General features: G+C 41.9%; 1 protein-coding gene across 1 annotated transcript in view; it reads left to right on the forward strand.

The window, feature by feature from the left end:
* Positions 1 to 776: 776 nt before the first annotated feature.
* Positions 777 to 15122, forward strand: part of HEXB (hexosaminidase B (beta polypeptide)) — a 42464-nt gene continuing 28118 nt past the window's right edge. Inside the window, exons 1-2 of the mRNA XM_008586056.1 lie at positions 777 to 1030; positions 6713 to 6820. Of these exons, the coding sequence (XP_008584278.1) occupies positions 777 to 1030; positions 6713 to 6820 (362 nt within the window). The remainder of the gene's footprint in view (positions 1031 to 6712; positions 6821 to 15122) is intronic.

Here is a 15122-nt window from a genome sequence, read left to right on the forward strand (position 1 = left end):
CCGCCCGAGGGTTCAGATCCCACATACAGACCGGTTCCCCCTCACTGGCTGAGCGAGGCGCGGGAGCAACACCGAGGGTTGCGGTCCCGTTGCCGGTCCCCGGTCCGGTACGGGGGCAACACTGAGGGTTGCGATCCGTTGCCGGACACGGAAAAAAGACAAAAAAAAAAAAAAAGGGACCAATATGGCTAATGCCACCACATTCCCTCTTCTTCCTGCTTCGAATGCAGACTATGATGCCTGAAGCTGCAGCAACCAGCTTGTAGCTATGAAGGACCAGACAAGAGAATGACAGACACCAGCCATGAAATCATTAAGCCACTATGCTGAGCCAATAGCTGCCCACCTCCAGACTTCTTGGTAGGTGAGAAAAATTAGAAGTAAAATTAGAAGTTGTTGGCTTATGCTACCCTTGGTTGTGTCTGCCCCTCCTAGCAGCAGCTGACTGCAACCCCAATATAAAACTCATATTCCAAGAAAATGTCTTTTAATTTTGAATTATTGCAGCAAAAGACATTTGCCTTCACAACTGTTAAAATCCTATAATCATAAAATTATAACTAAAAAAAAAAATTGCCCTAGAACTCATGGATCCTATCAAAGAGGACTCTGATCATTGGGACTCCACAGATTCCAGTTTGAAAAGAACCAAACTTGGCCTGAGAAGCAATTCCAGCCAGAGTAGGAAAGAAAAGCATTGACTAGAAGAAAAACGTCAACTCAAGAAAGCAAGAACGTGGGAAACAGAAAGGCAGGAGGGCATCCCCAGCATCCCCATGGTAGAGGGAAAATGGCGGCAAGAAATTGGTGTCTGCCTGGCCTCCACCCTTCATACCAGACAGCAGCAGACCGAGCCGTGGGGAGCCAGCATGTATGTTGGTGTTGATTGGGGCCCCCTCTCTGGCTCCCAGGATGACATGCCCAGAGCTGTAGCAGACGCCAGTTGCACATGTAATAATCATTCATTAGATTCCCATAATGTTCCAGAAGCTGAAAATAAATTGAAATCCCCAGTCCTTGACTTCAAGAGGTATCCTCTGAATGCGAACAAGAATGGGAAGGAATCAATAGGGGTACATGGGGTGGGGGGAAAAACCATGAAAAGCAGCAGGCATTAGACAAACCAGCTGAAGACTCATGTCTTCTACCTTAAGGAGTCTTTTCTCTTTTAGTTCTGAACAGCATGACTTATATTTTGAAATTGACTTCTACTTAAAGGAAATTCAATACATAAAAATTCGAACCTACACAACAAACTGAAAGATCATTCACATTATGAACGTATAGCTCATTTGCATACTGCAGGGTTTCTTCATGAAATAAGTTTTCCTAAGGTATTTACTCCAAGACTTGAATTAAGCAGAACTCTTTAGCAGCATGTCCATATGCAGTTGTAACACCTTACACAAGTGAAGTGCTTCACGGCTCACAAAGCTACCTGTTTGTCCTCACTACAACCCTATTTGATTCTTGTGACAACCCTATGATTATGAAAGGACAAATATTCATTTTAAAAACAGGTTCACTTTCAGCTGAGTATAAAATTCACATGCATTCATTGCAGAAAATTGGAAAATACAGAAAAGGAGAGAGAAGGAAAGAAATTATCCATTTCCCTAAAGAAAATCACCATGATTTTAAGCTTTTCTTTTAGTCTTTGTGCTGAACATAGCCATGATAATGATGATTAGTCAACTTCATTTTCTGCTTTTTTTTCACCTAACGGTATAACATGAATTTGTTCTCAGGATATTAGGCAACTCTTACTAAATGCCATTCTTGATGAGTGCACAGTAAAATTTATTTAATTATTTATGATAACTGAAATACTTTTTTCTCCACTTTGTTTTGGATTACACCGTCAGTGTCATTTAAGCAAAAATATACGTGAATTATTCCATTAAAGTCTACAAAGCTAACCATCCCCCCTATTGTTGAGGTTTTACTTCTATCAATCACTCTGATGAACATCTTTATATATAAATCTTCTATATCTAAGGTGAATTTTTTTAGGCTAAATTACTAGAGATGGAACAGTAGTTCAAAAAAGAGTGAATGTTTTGGGGCAGTTGCTAACAAAAATGCTTCCCAAAAGGATTGTACCAATCTGCACTCTCCAAGTGTCCATTTGACCACACCCTCACCAGCACGGAGTGAGCATATTTTAAAACGTTTGTTTATTTATAGGTTAAAAACCATACTCCATATTAATTTACATGTCTTTGATTATCACTGAAGTTGAACATCTTTCCAGATGTTTATTAACCAGCTATATTTTATTTTTTGTGAAGGATTTGGTCCTAAACAGAAATATACCTCATTTTACCGCTGAGGAAAGAAAAGCTGGCAGAATTTAAACCATTTCCCCAAGGCTTCACAATTGTTAAAATAGATAAGCGAGGAATCCAACTCAGGCTTTTTGAAGGCTACTTAAGTAATTTTCCCTCCCAAACACCACCATATATTTTTTAAACTCCTCAAACTTATGTGCAATATTTAGCAAAATATGTGCTTTTTAAAGCACAGTCATATACCACATAATGATGTTTCAGTCAACAACTGACTGCATACATGATGGTGGCTATACCACACCACTAGGTGTGTAGTAGGCTGTACCATCTAGGTTGTGTACATACACTCTGTGGTGTTCACACAATGACGAAATTGTCTAACAATGCATTTCTCAGAATGTATCCTTATCGTTAAAGGACACATGGCTGTACACACTTCAAGCTCATAGCTTCTCTGCCAGTTTACAGTTGAGTAAACTGAGGCCCAGAAACTCAGGTGGGCATCTGTTACAGATCTAGGGTCAATTGTCTAACTAGAAAGATGACCTGTTTCTAATTGCATTCTGTCTTCTTAGGCTTAAGACTATAGATACTTACATTATAGAGATTTATATTGTGTTGAAATATAATGGGCAAGCTAGGGGCAAAACTGAGAAAAATTAGTTTCTAAACAGAACTGTAGGAAGTCAAAAGTTTCAAAGTCAGGCAGAGTTGTGATTTGTAATCAGTGAAAATAGATAAATTATATTTTCAGACTAAAGAGGTTGACCAAGGAATAACTTAAATATCAGTGAATTATATGTGAGAGTAAACACATTTAAGAAAGGTCTAGATACAGAAATAACACAACCACTTCTTTTAATTTTTAAAAGACAAATTATTTTAAAATGGAATATTGATTAAATGGTGCTGGAACAATCTGTTAACCATTTGAAAAATAATAAATTAGATTCTCCCACTTCATGCAATATGCTAAAATCAGTTCTGGATAGATTTGTGTTAATTATAAAAATGAACTGGAAAAAAACAAATTTAAGAAAAGCCTAAATCGATAGTCTGATTTCAAGCTAGGAAAGTTTAAAAGCAAAAGAGGACTTCAGGGAGGAAAGGAAATTTGGCAAAACAAAATTTTCTAGCTCATTATCCAAGTTAAAAGGCAAATATCAAACTAAGGGAACAGTAGTGACTTATAGGGCAGGCAACAGATTAATAACCTTACTGTGGAACTGTTAGTAATGAGAGGACCTAATGGCATGCAAGAAAATGGGATGCTCACACCCTGTTGTGGGAGTGTACGACATACATCATTACACCGTTTGTGAAGAACATTTGGGACAGTGTGTATTAAAATCAAGTCCTGAAGATAAGAGCTTATACCCTTTGATCCAGTAATTCTAGGAAAGAATCAGAGATCTACAAAAAGATTTTTACATGAAGATATTTATCATAGACTCCAGTAGTGAAAATTTCTGAAAATTTAAAATGTCTCCAAATAAGAAAGTGGTTCAATAAAAATTAATTCTACCAGACTCATACTTTAAAGGAATATTTTATAAAAGGGAAGACATTCATGATATTTGCAGAGATAGAAGCAAGTGACAAAGCAATATAGCAAGCAATGAATGCAATTTTATAAAACAAAAAGTACATATGCAAACAGTGGTTAAGCCTGGATAGAATTACAGATGATTTTTAATTTTCTTCTTTGTACTTTTCTGTTTTCAAACTTTCTAAAAAAATACATATACCTATGCAAATATGCACTCACACACACACATTTCTCTTTGTTGTATGCGTGTGGAGGAAGATTTACGAAATAGTAGTCAAGGTGGACAGTGTTCTAGGCATTTCCCATTCCCCTCCCCCAATACACACACATGTTAAAAACATCTTGTTGGAACCCCACAAAGGACTATAAAAATGGAGACTACACAGGTGGGTTACCAGCTAAGCTTTTTTAATGAGAAATTGGGACGAAGTGAATAGCAAGTTTGATGAAATCATTTCTTCATAAAGCCGTAAATATTACAGAAGACAGATAAGAGCATAAACGACTACAAGATCAAAGACTCTGTGAAACAAATTCACTAGGAGAGAAGAGAAAATTTATGGGCTGAATTCTTTCTCTTAAGCTGGTTCCTTGTGAGTGTCCAGTCTAAAAACTGTTTAAATTATACCTGCAATTTTCTGAGTGGTTCGCTTACTTTTCAAGTTTGTAAACCAACACATCAACAATTCTCAATCAATGGCATAGCATTTCTCTGGGGAGCTATGAAAATATACCTTGCATTTTAAGTGCAATAAAAAGCATGACTAAACATGCCTCTGTTCTTCATAACACAGAAGTACCACATCTGGTCATTAAAACAAAATGCACTATACAGAGTTGTACGGATGCCAGATACTTATTACAGGGAACTGTTTTATCCATTTAGCCCAATTTTCCAGATGTTTTATTACTTGGAGACAGAAGAATTGTTGAAACTGGTGATTGAAGCCTACTTATTTCAAGGGGCTCGCCTGCAAGCCATAGAAAGCATTTGAGGGACAAGTAATTTATGACAGGCCACAAGGCAATGCTTGAGGATGGCTGTCATCTCATTGAGTCACAAATAATCCCAACAAAGGACAAAACACCCTATTTTAGTAACCCCCGGCTTCATTTGCAAAAATTGCCTTAGACAAGCACTTAGTTGTCATTTCACATGCAAATGAGTATGCACGTAATTGGAACAATTTTCATAATAGTAGGTCAAGTTGGCAGTGACATTGAAAATGGCCCAGGTTGGCTGTGATTAGAGGCCTGGTTCTCATTGTCTACAAGCCAGCAAAATTCTCACTTGGACCAGTTGGAAGTGTTGTCCTCATAAAGACAACAGGATCAAGTTCAACAGGAGCAGGTGGCGATTCCCCATCCCTTTCCCAACAAGGTTCTCCCACCCCCATCAGAGCCCTAATGGGCCCTGCCTGCACTGCAGAGCAGCAGCCTGGGGCATTAGCAGAGCTGGCCCTGGCAGCCGGTCATTGTTGCTAATTAGAAGGCACCTCACTGAGGTCAGTTTTGGGCCCTGCCTGCACTGCAGAGCAGCAGCCTGGGGCATTAGCAGAGCTGGCCCTGGCAGCCAGTCATTGTTGCTAATTAGGAGGCACCTCACTGAGGTCAGTTCTCTCCATCTGTCAATCAACCTGCTCAGAGCAGAAGAAGTAGGGATTTGAGTGGGGAAGTGGAATCTTTTTTAGCTTCGCTTCTCCAAAGTTGGCATCTCTGTTTTTGCTTCACACAAATATGTGAGGAAAAGCTCTTGGGGCACCACAAAGATGTTTCTTAGGCTAAAAGGGCCACACTGAAAACTCATATAAGCCAATGTGTCTACCAGCCCTTTTGTTATTCTTGTAAATGCTGGTAGCCTCTGGCATTAGAGACAGTGGGGTCTGTACATCTTCTCCCTGACAACCTCACTACCAGGTTGTATGTACTACCATGAAAGGGAGTCTGAAACTAAATTCTCCAAATATGCCAATGTTTATTAACAAGGCTGTACAAAAATTATCATACAGTCCTTTCTTGTGAGTTTGGGAGAGGTCTCAACTCTCTTTAGGCATTGCAAGGAGCTCTTTGCCTGAGAGTTTCACTCCAAGGAGGAACAATATTCTGATGGCAGGATTAGCCAACTTCCTAGTTGGGTCAGGAGACAGGCCACAGGGAAGCAGGAAGCAGGAGAAGGCAGGGTCAGGTAAACATCTAGAGGTCAAGTGCTGCTCCAAAGGCTGGGCTGGGCTTGCTGGATTCTCCTCCTCGCTTCTGAGAGGGCAGTAGGGCTGCTGCAGCCTGTCTAGTCAGCCACAGACTTCAACTCACGTTTCACCAACCGTTCCAATCATGCCTTACGTTAGTTAGCCAACCTCTGTTTTGTTAGATTTCAAAAACAATATTTATTTCCGTAATTCTGGAATGTATCTTCTTGATTAGGGTACTTCAGAGGCTCACTAATGATCCCTGAAGTGTGGATTTCTGATTAGGGATCCTCAAATGCTAACTGCCCCAACCCCCATCACACAGTTTATAATAGTTATATTAACATAAATTACCATACAGTGTATATAACATCCATTATCCACAAGGGGTGAGACTGGGAAGGGAAAAAGGACTCTTAGGGGAAAGACAACCTATCCTGTTGCCTCACAAAGGGATGAAGCCTGGCTCTTCAATATCCAGCCACAAAATGGCTTGATTGTGATCCATTGGTGGGCTGGATTACCTGATGGGGACAGGGAACATTCAGCTTCCATACAGCTGCAGCCACGTGCTTCTTGCATCAGCTAGTTGTTTGTTTTCTCAGCAGTTTTTGATTTTGAATTCTGCTTTTCTCTTCTCAGATCTCATTCAGTTTCCTTACAACTTCTTGTTCATATTTCTTCAGGATTTGGGGTGGAGGAGGAGGGAACAGTTCTTCCAGATTCAGGCTGCAACAGCAGAAGCTACGTTTTTCTTTGCCATGTAAGAATTTCAGAGGTGCGAAGAGAATAAGGTATGTACCTAGGCCAAGTGGAGTGCAAATCCTGACTCTGAAACTTTCTAGCAGTGTCTCTCTGGGCCTCCCTTTCCTCATCTATAAAATAAGGCCAATCCTGTGTACCTGAGGGTAGCTTTACTGTGTGTAAAGCATCTGGTATATAGCAGGGCTTCAAAAATGGTAGCTTTTACAAGCATTACTGCCAGGGGCCTCCTGCTGGAAGCAGGGCACCCACTGAGATTACAAATACACACAAGCCATGATCAAGCATGGATAACTATAGCATAATCCATTAAATGTTCTCATTGTCTTTAATCTTGAATAATTTAATCTACAAAAGATTGTATCTCATTCTTTTTTTAATTGTACACCTATTTGAGGGCAGCGAGGTTGAACATTTGTCCATATGTTCATTAACCAATTGCATTTCCTTATTTGGATGTATGTCCTCTGCCAACTTTTCTATAGAATGTTTATTGGTCTTTGTGAGCATTTCATATAGTAAATACATTATGCCATTGCCAGCTGTATTTTAAAGTTCAAAGACTACATTTTAATTTGGGTTACTTTTTTGACATGCAAAGTTTAATTCTATTTTTTTAAACTATTAATTTTTTTCCATTATGAGCATCATCCAAATCTAAGCTAAGAGAGAGACAGTCTACCCTTTACCAATAATTTAACAAATATTCACTTTCAATTTCTTCTAAGTTTTTTATAACTTCTCATCAATAAATCTGGAATTAATTTTGGGAGGGCTGAGATAATTATCTAAATTGATTTTTTTTCTCCAAGGAGCTCATCAATTGTTCCTATTCCATTTATTGACAATCCTTCTCTTCCTCTCTGATCTATGATGCCTCCGCCAGCATACATTAAATTCTTACATCTAATAGGATCTGCATCGGGGCTATCAATTCTTTGTCATCGATCTGATTGCTGCTTCTTAAACCAGCACCACGCTGACTGTAGAGTGTTGATAAGCAGAGGGGGGTGGAGGGTGCCAAGGAAGCTGGCAGAGAAGACAGGGAGGACTTCCAGGGCAGACAGTATGGTCTGAGCACAAACAGGACAAAGGGGAAGTTCAAGGTCTCATAAGGCAATGAAAAGTAAATGCCACAGGTTAACAAGAACTCACTCTGTGCAATACTATAAAGGATATAAAACTGTGTAAGACACATTATTGCTGTCCTCAAGGGCTAGGGCAGTACACAGAAACACTGATGACAAAATAACAACTATAATGAGGGATAACAATGCCACCAGAGCACCACCCACAAAATGCTCCAGGGCCAGTAGAAATGTGACTCTTCATTTATCTTGCCCCAATGTGACCTCACCTCTACTGAACCCCTGGACTGAAAACAACCCAAATGTCCATCAATTAGTAAATGGATAAGCAAATTCCATGCAATAGAATACTACTCAACAATAATAAGAATGAACTATTGATGCACACTACAACACAGATGAATCTCAAAATAATTTTGTTCTCCTGGATGTGTTACTCTGATTTGATACTTGTGATACAGAGAAGCATAACTTATTTGGGAAAGCCCTTTGGCCCCAGTTTGTATAGCTATCCGCATAATACATTTTCTGTCTCTCACAGATGTATTGCTTTCTTTCCCCCGTATCTAATTTTCTTCCCCTCCACCAGACTGGTTTATCTACAGAGGGAAAGGCTACATGGATTAAGGAGATATGAAAGGTAGTGGAATGGGGTGGCTCTATGAGAAGGAAGCACTTTCAGCCAGATCATGCCTTCAAAAGGCAGGACTCTAGCAGAGGCTGAGAAATGAAATTCTTTTTTTATTTTTTGGCACTTGGCCAGTACTGGGGATCTGAACCCTGGACTTTGGTTACAAGGCCACGCCCTGGCCAGCCAAGCTAACAGGCCAGCCCTCTTGATCCGCAAAGTGGAGCTCCTCCTGCCCTTCTTTTTGTACTGCTCAGCATTGAGATCTGGAAGAAAATACATTGGCCTAGAGACCTGTTAAATATGACTTCAGAAAAACCAGAGGAACTCCTGTCCCCTACCCACCAAATCCAGTCCAGCTTCAAGAAGTAAGGGAATTGAGAAGACGGTGCAAAGCTGGCACAGAATGATTAGTGGTATTGGGGAGGTCAGGGGACCAAGAACCACTGGAGAAGGAGTCATGGGAGGAAGACTATATAAGTGGTGACCTTTCACACTTTTGTCTGTGAAGTCTCGGTCTTGGATGACTATCCAACCAGCCTAATTTCTGCTGTTTGGAGGCTCTCAACACCCAGAGTCCTTCAGAGGCTTCTTCAGCAGCTGCAGCCCTGGGCCCTTGATTCAGGGAAATCTGGCTACTGGGGGGCTGAGAGCCAGGGCCACGGCCTTCTAAGGAAGGTGGTACCTTTAGCACCTGGGTTTTACTGTTCTATTTGACTCCCTCCCCACCCCTTCACCCTTCAACAATTTAGCATCTGTGTTGAAGACCTGTTAGACCCTAAATTCATGAGTCCTTAATTATTTCCTCCTAAAACTTCCTGCATTGATTTTAATAGTCTCCTGTCTACTACTCTTCCCGCCAGCCCTTAATGCACAAGTTATTATTACAACTTTAACCTCTTGACCTGCATCTTAAGTCTCTCCTACAACTAAAAGCAGAATTGGAACTCCCAAAAGGGAGACTGTAGTGAAACCTAACGTAATGCATGGGTAAGTTGTCATGCCTTTCAGAAGCAGCCAGCCAAAATACAAATAGATGGGGTATTAGCAAATGCAGAGAAACTTGATCCAGGCACTGTGCAAAAGCTGTAGACCCTCCTGGAGTGTTGTACTCGTTTCTGACAGCAGAGTGCACAGGGATAGCTGGGGGTGTTTGAACATCTGAGAGGAGCATCTCAGCAGGGAGCTCACTCCCAAAGGGAGTCTAGGTGACCTTTTCAGGGGCATAGTTCTTTTGGGGGGAGAAAGGGGTTCTTTTCCACCTGATGCTGTCTACCATGCTTCAGCCATGTTGCCTTTTTGTCTGGATGGAGCCCCTGGGCCATGAACCTCTGTCTCCTGGTGAGCTGGGCACACAACACAGAAGATCAGAAAAGCCAGGTAGCACATTCTTCCTCAAACATGGGGTTGCCTCTCGGTGGCAGCCCTGTGCCTTGTGCGCCCTATTGCCTCTTAACCTTCAGAGTCAGAAACAGGGCCCTACTACATCTCTGGGAATCTTTCCTGTCTTTTATTATCCCTTCACTCTTCCCATCAAAGAGGGATCAGCCTCTGCAAAGGAAGAAAGAGAGAAGCTGCCTATTCCATTATCCAAGGATTTGTCCTGTTTTTTCTACACCACATCGTTGATGCCTTCTAGCCCTCCCCTCTGAGGAGGGGGACAAGAGGACCATACAAGATTCTATTCATTGATGAGTGTTTGTGGACCAGTTTGTATACTAAACATCAGTATAAAAAACCTGCTCATAAAAACAGTGAGGAACTTAAGTCTGCTAAAATTTTTCTGTGTTTCATCTCATATTTAATTGACTTTTAATAAACTTTATTTTACCCTGTAAAAAAGGAAAAGAAAGAAAAAAACAGAACAAAAAAAGAGAGTATACTGTATGATTCCATTCCTATAAAATTCTACTTGGATTTTTTTTTTGACATCTGGTAGGTACAGGGGTCCGAATCCATGACCTTGGTGTTACAAGCCTGTGCTCTAACTAACTAGGAAATGCAAACTAACCTATGGTGACGGAAAGCAGATCAATAGTTGTCTGGATGGGAGATGGGGTGTGGGGATGGGACAGGGAGAGAAGGGTAGGAGGTAGGGATAGCAAAAAGGCCTAAAGAAACACTTGGGGGTGATGAACATGTCCATTATCTTGATTGTGGTGATGGTTCCATTGGTACATACATAAAACTACCAAAATATATGCACTGTATGTCAGTTATACTCAATAATACTGTTTAAAAAGAAAAAAAACCCTGCTGATTCTTATTTAATAGGTCTGGGCCTGAGCTCAAGCACTGGTATTTTTTCAAAGCTCCCAAAGTAAGCCGGATGCACACTAAGGTTGAAAACCCCCAGGCCCAGTGATATCTGAGGTGCTTCGTGCTTCTCAGATCGTCTCTTTACAGTGGAAAGATTCCTTGGTGGGTGCTAGGAAAGTATTTTCTTGCTGGCATAGAGTGTGGCACCTTGGTGAGAGCAGGAAGTGGCCACTCCTTCACTCTTGCTTATTTCTGCTCCTCTGCACCACGCTGGGACTTAGGCTGATGAGGTCCGTGTGGTTTCTTCCTGGGGAGGGTGCTGTCTGATCCAAGCTTCTGCCTTCCCAGCGCACGTGATGCTTGTTCTCAGGAAATATCCCCAACCAATATCCCTAACCCTCTCTGGCCTCATGACATGGTGAATGGTCAGGGGGTCACCATGTCCCCCCTCATCTCCCTGCCTGTGGTACACACTACAAGTCCTTAGGGTCTGTGCTTCCTGCTCAGATGGGGCAGCTCTCCAGGGAAGCTCACTGCTCCCTAAGCTAACAGGCACATCTTTAACCAAAAAAAGCAGCAGTCCCTCTTCCACACCTTCCTGGAAGCTTCTGGCTGAGCTATCCAGTCCTTCGCACACCACACCACACAGCTCTTCATGACAACACTGCTCAGAGCCCATCTCCAGCACCAGCTGCCTGCAAGTCCTGGTGAGAAGAGAACCCTCACTTCACAGCCCAGAGTCAACCTCACATTTTGTGGGTCATTCTCTTGCAGCCTCCCAACCTCTGAAGCAACAAACCACATTGAATGCATGTGGTAGAGAACAGACCAAAAGCCAATCCCCAACCTCCAAGAAGACAAACTACCCCCGCCCCCTGCCCCCTTTCAACCCCTTCATGCGGGCGGGCAGGGCAGGTTGACATGCAGATCCAACAGCAATGCCCTCGTGGCAAACCCTGCACTGGGGAGTTAGTGCCGTGTCTGCTCACCCGAGAGGTGGCCTCCCACACTCCTTGTTCATTTACACACTTCAGATGAAGTGCCTCTTCATTGTCTCTCACTCGACTCCCAGTTCAGCGTCCTCCATCATCATAACATCTCCCACTCCATGGCAAATTGAAGAAGGTGGGAGGAGGGTAAAGAAGGGACATTTTTAGAAGGGGTAGGAGACATGCAGTCACTGTGACCTTTGCCCCTAATCTGGAGATTTTAGTTTCAGAAGCCTTAGAAGTTTAGCTTCATCTGCATCTTTGCATTTTGTGGCATCACAGCAGCCTTTGGTCACCAAAATACTTTCAGATTAATTCAGGTTTTTGCTTTCTGTTTTTGTTTTTTTAGCATCTTGGTACTTGGTCTGCATTAAAAGATCAAATGAACACCCCAATTACATGCAGTAAATACATTTCGTCAACAGAGGAAAGTAGCTGGAGAACAAGATTGTGGATTCCCACCAGGTGGCACTGTTTAATACACAAGGAAGTGAGTATTTCTATGGCTAAGTTCAGCAGAGCAGAGAGACATGCTTACCAGTTGACGGAGCAGATTTAACTGAGAACTCTCTTCTTACCTTGTGGGAGAGCCCAGTTTAGCACCCCCATGTCAACTGGAGCTCAATATCAGTTTTCATAATTGCAGCAACAGAATTCACAAATATGTCAGGATTGCTTATGGATATACCGTGAGACCAGAGAAATGTAGTCAGAGGTAAGATTCGTATCCAATATCAGGAGCTCCCTCCCCACCACAGACTGTTCCCACTTCCTCAGTACTTAAGCTGTTCTGCCCACTTGTCTGCCTAGGTCCTAGGCTGCCACCCATCTCAACTAATTGTATCACCTCCCATGAGGACACTGAATTGGCTCACTCAGCATCCGTCCATCTCACCCCCCTCCTAGTGTATCCTCCTATATAAGAGGCTGGGAACTATGATTCCCAGACTCCCTTGCTGCTGGGGTTCCATGTTCTCTGGTTTCTGCTCGTTAGATGTGATTATATAATACTTGAATTCAGAAGTGTGACAAGACATGAGGTATCCCTTTTGCAGGAGCAGATTGGAGCCAAAGTGGTGTGATTCTAGAGTTAGCAGCTGTAGCAGAGGCTTCTCCATCCAGCATGCAGCTTCTGTCATAACAAAAGCAGTTGCTCAAGGAATTTCAGCCAAGAGTCAAATTCTTCAGCTCTCACAAGGATTTAATGAGCCACCTGATACCCTATAGTTAACTCATTTCTGCTAAAACTAGCTAGAGTGGATCATGTTCTCTGTAACTAAGCCTTGAATGACATAAATTATCTCCTACAAGCCTGAGCTAGAACTCTGATAAATTTCCTAAATTCCTCTTTTCTCCTCACTTCCCATAGTTAATTGGTCCACAAATATTGTCTAAACATCTGTTAAAGAAAAAATTATTCCGACACTTGTTAAAATGGTAAGAAAGACTTTATTCAGGACTATTCCAAAAAGTGTCAAGACTACCATAATAGGGGAGACAAATTAAGCTCAACTTCAAAAATCACTAAACAGGAGAGATTTATAGCCAACCAGCAGAGTGAGGGGTCGGTGGATGGAAAATGCTGAGAAGAGAAATCAAGAGTATGGGGATTCTTGATAAACCAACTTAATAGGGTTCTTGCTAAAGGCAGGCCAGGGTGATCAGATAATCAGTGTAGGAGTTGAGGAATTTGATCAGATATTGTGAGTGATCATCTATCAAGGGCGAGGGATTCTTGTTAAACTGACCATCAGAATTCTTGCTAGAACTGGACTATGCAAGCCCAGTGAGGATGCAGGCCAAAGTTGAGGCCTACTCCAGAAGAGGGAACAGAGGAGACTGACAAAGGATGGTCCAAGAGGACCAAAGGAGAGGCCTAGGACACGCCTACCAAGAAATGAAAAAGACTTGTGTAAAGCGGAGTATAAGACTAGTGACAAGCATAAAATAACTTTATAAATTACAAGAAAGTATTTCTAAGTGGGAAGACCCCATGTCACAAAGATGTCAGTTCTCTCCAAACTAATCTATAATGTCAATGCAATTCCAGCCAATAGGTTTTTTTGGACCTTGGCAATAAAGTCTTCAAGTTGATGTGGAAGGAAAAGTTTTTGAAAATGCCAGGAAATTTAAGAAATAAGAATATGTGTGCGTGCCCTTCAAGATATCAAAGCGTAAGTCAAAATTATAATGATTTAAACAGTATAATATTGATAGCATAGCAATTGACCCAGGAAGAGATGTGTAGATCAAAAGAACAGAATAAAGAGCTCCAAACAGAACTATACATCTTTATGAAAATTTAGAATACAGTTATGTGCTCCGTAACATTTTGGTCAACAATGGACATAGATGACAGTGGTTGGAGCAATCAGCCATATAGTGTAGGTAGGTGTGCAGTAGGCTATACCATCTAGGGGCTTCCCTTTTTCCCCCTTTCAAACAGAAATGTCTGTAGTGGTTATCCTATGCCTGTTCCATCATTGTATTTTGCGTGCATTGGGGGCAAATAACTCATCTCTTCAGTTCACGGTCTTCAGATTAAAAGGAACTGTTCTTGAGGAGCTCTATTTAAGGAACTACATCCGAGGAGTCTCACCCAAACCTAGATGTAATTTATATGCTGAAATTCAAGATTTCAAGTGGATGTTCCAAAGGAATGAGACTTTTGGGGTTCTGGGAAGAAGGGAATGTGTTTTGCATGTGGGAGGAATACAAATAATTTGTGGTCAGAAAGTAGATTCCTCTCTAAAGGTGGAGCCTCATCCCCCTGCCCCTTGATTGTGAGCTGTATTTAGTGACTCACTTCTAAGGAATAACATGTGGTAGCAGTGCTGTATGTCACTTATAAGATTAGGTCGTGCAAAGGTATTGTGGCCCTCTCCTCTTTGCTCTCTCTCCTGGATAACTTGGTCTGGGGTTCGCCAGCTGCCATGTTGTGAGTATATCAAACAAGCCTTATGGAGAGGTTCATATGGATGTAATTGAGGCTTTCAGCCAACAGCTATCAACAGCTATCAAGTGACTGAGGTCTCCTGCCATCGGCCATGTAAATTAGCTTAGAAGCAGATCATCCAGCATAGCCGAGCCTTCAGAAAAAACCCTCGCAGGACTGCAACCTCATCAGAGACTCTAGCCAGAATCACCCAGCTAAGACTCCTGAATCCCTGACCCACAAAAACTACGAGATATTTATTATCTTGTTATTTATTATTTATTGTTGTTTTAAGCACCTAAGCGGGGGACAGGATGTTCGCGGGCGCGACTCCTCCCAGCGAGAGCGGCGACTCGGCGCTGGGCAGGCGGCCTGAGCTGTGTCCCAGGCCCTTTTCTCACGTTGCTCGGCCTAGATTCAAATCGTGGTTGCTGT

Source organism: Galeopterus variegatus, unplaced genomic scaffold, assembly GCF_000696425.1.
Source record: "Galeopterus variegatus unplaced genomic scaffold, G_variegatus-3.0.2 Scaffold3814, whole genome shotgun sequence".
Taxonomy (NCBI): Eukaryota; Metazoa; Chordata; class Mammalia; order Dermoptera; family Cynocephalidae; genus Galeopterus; species Galeopterus variegatus.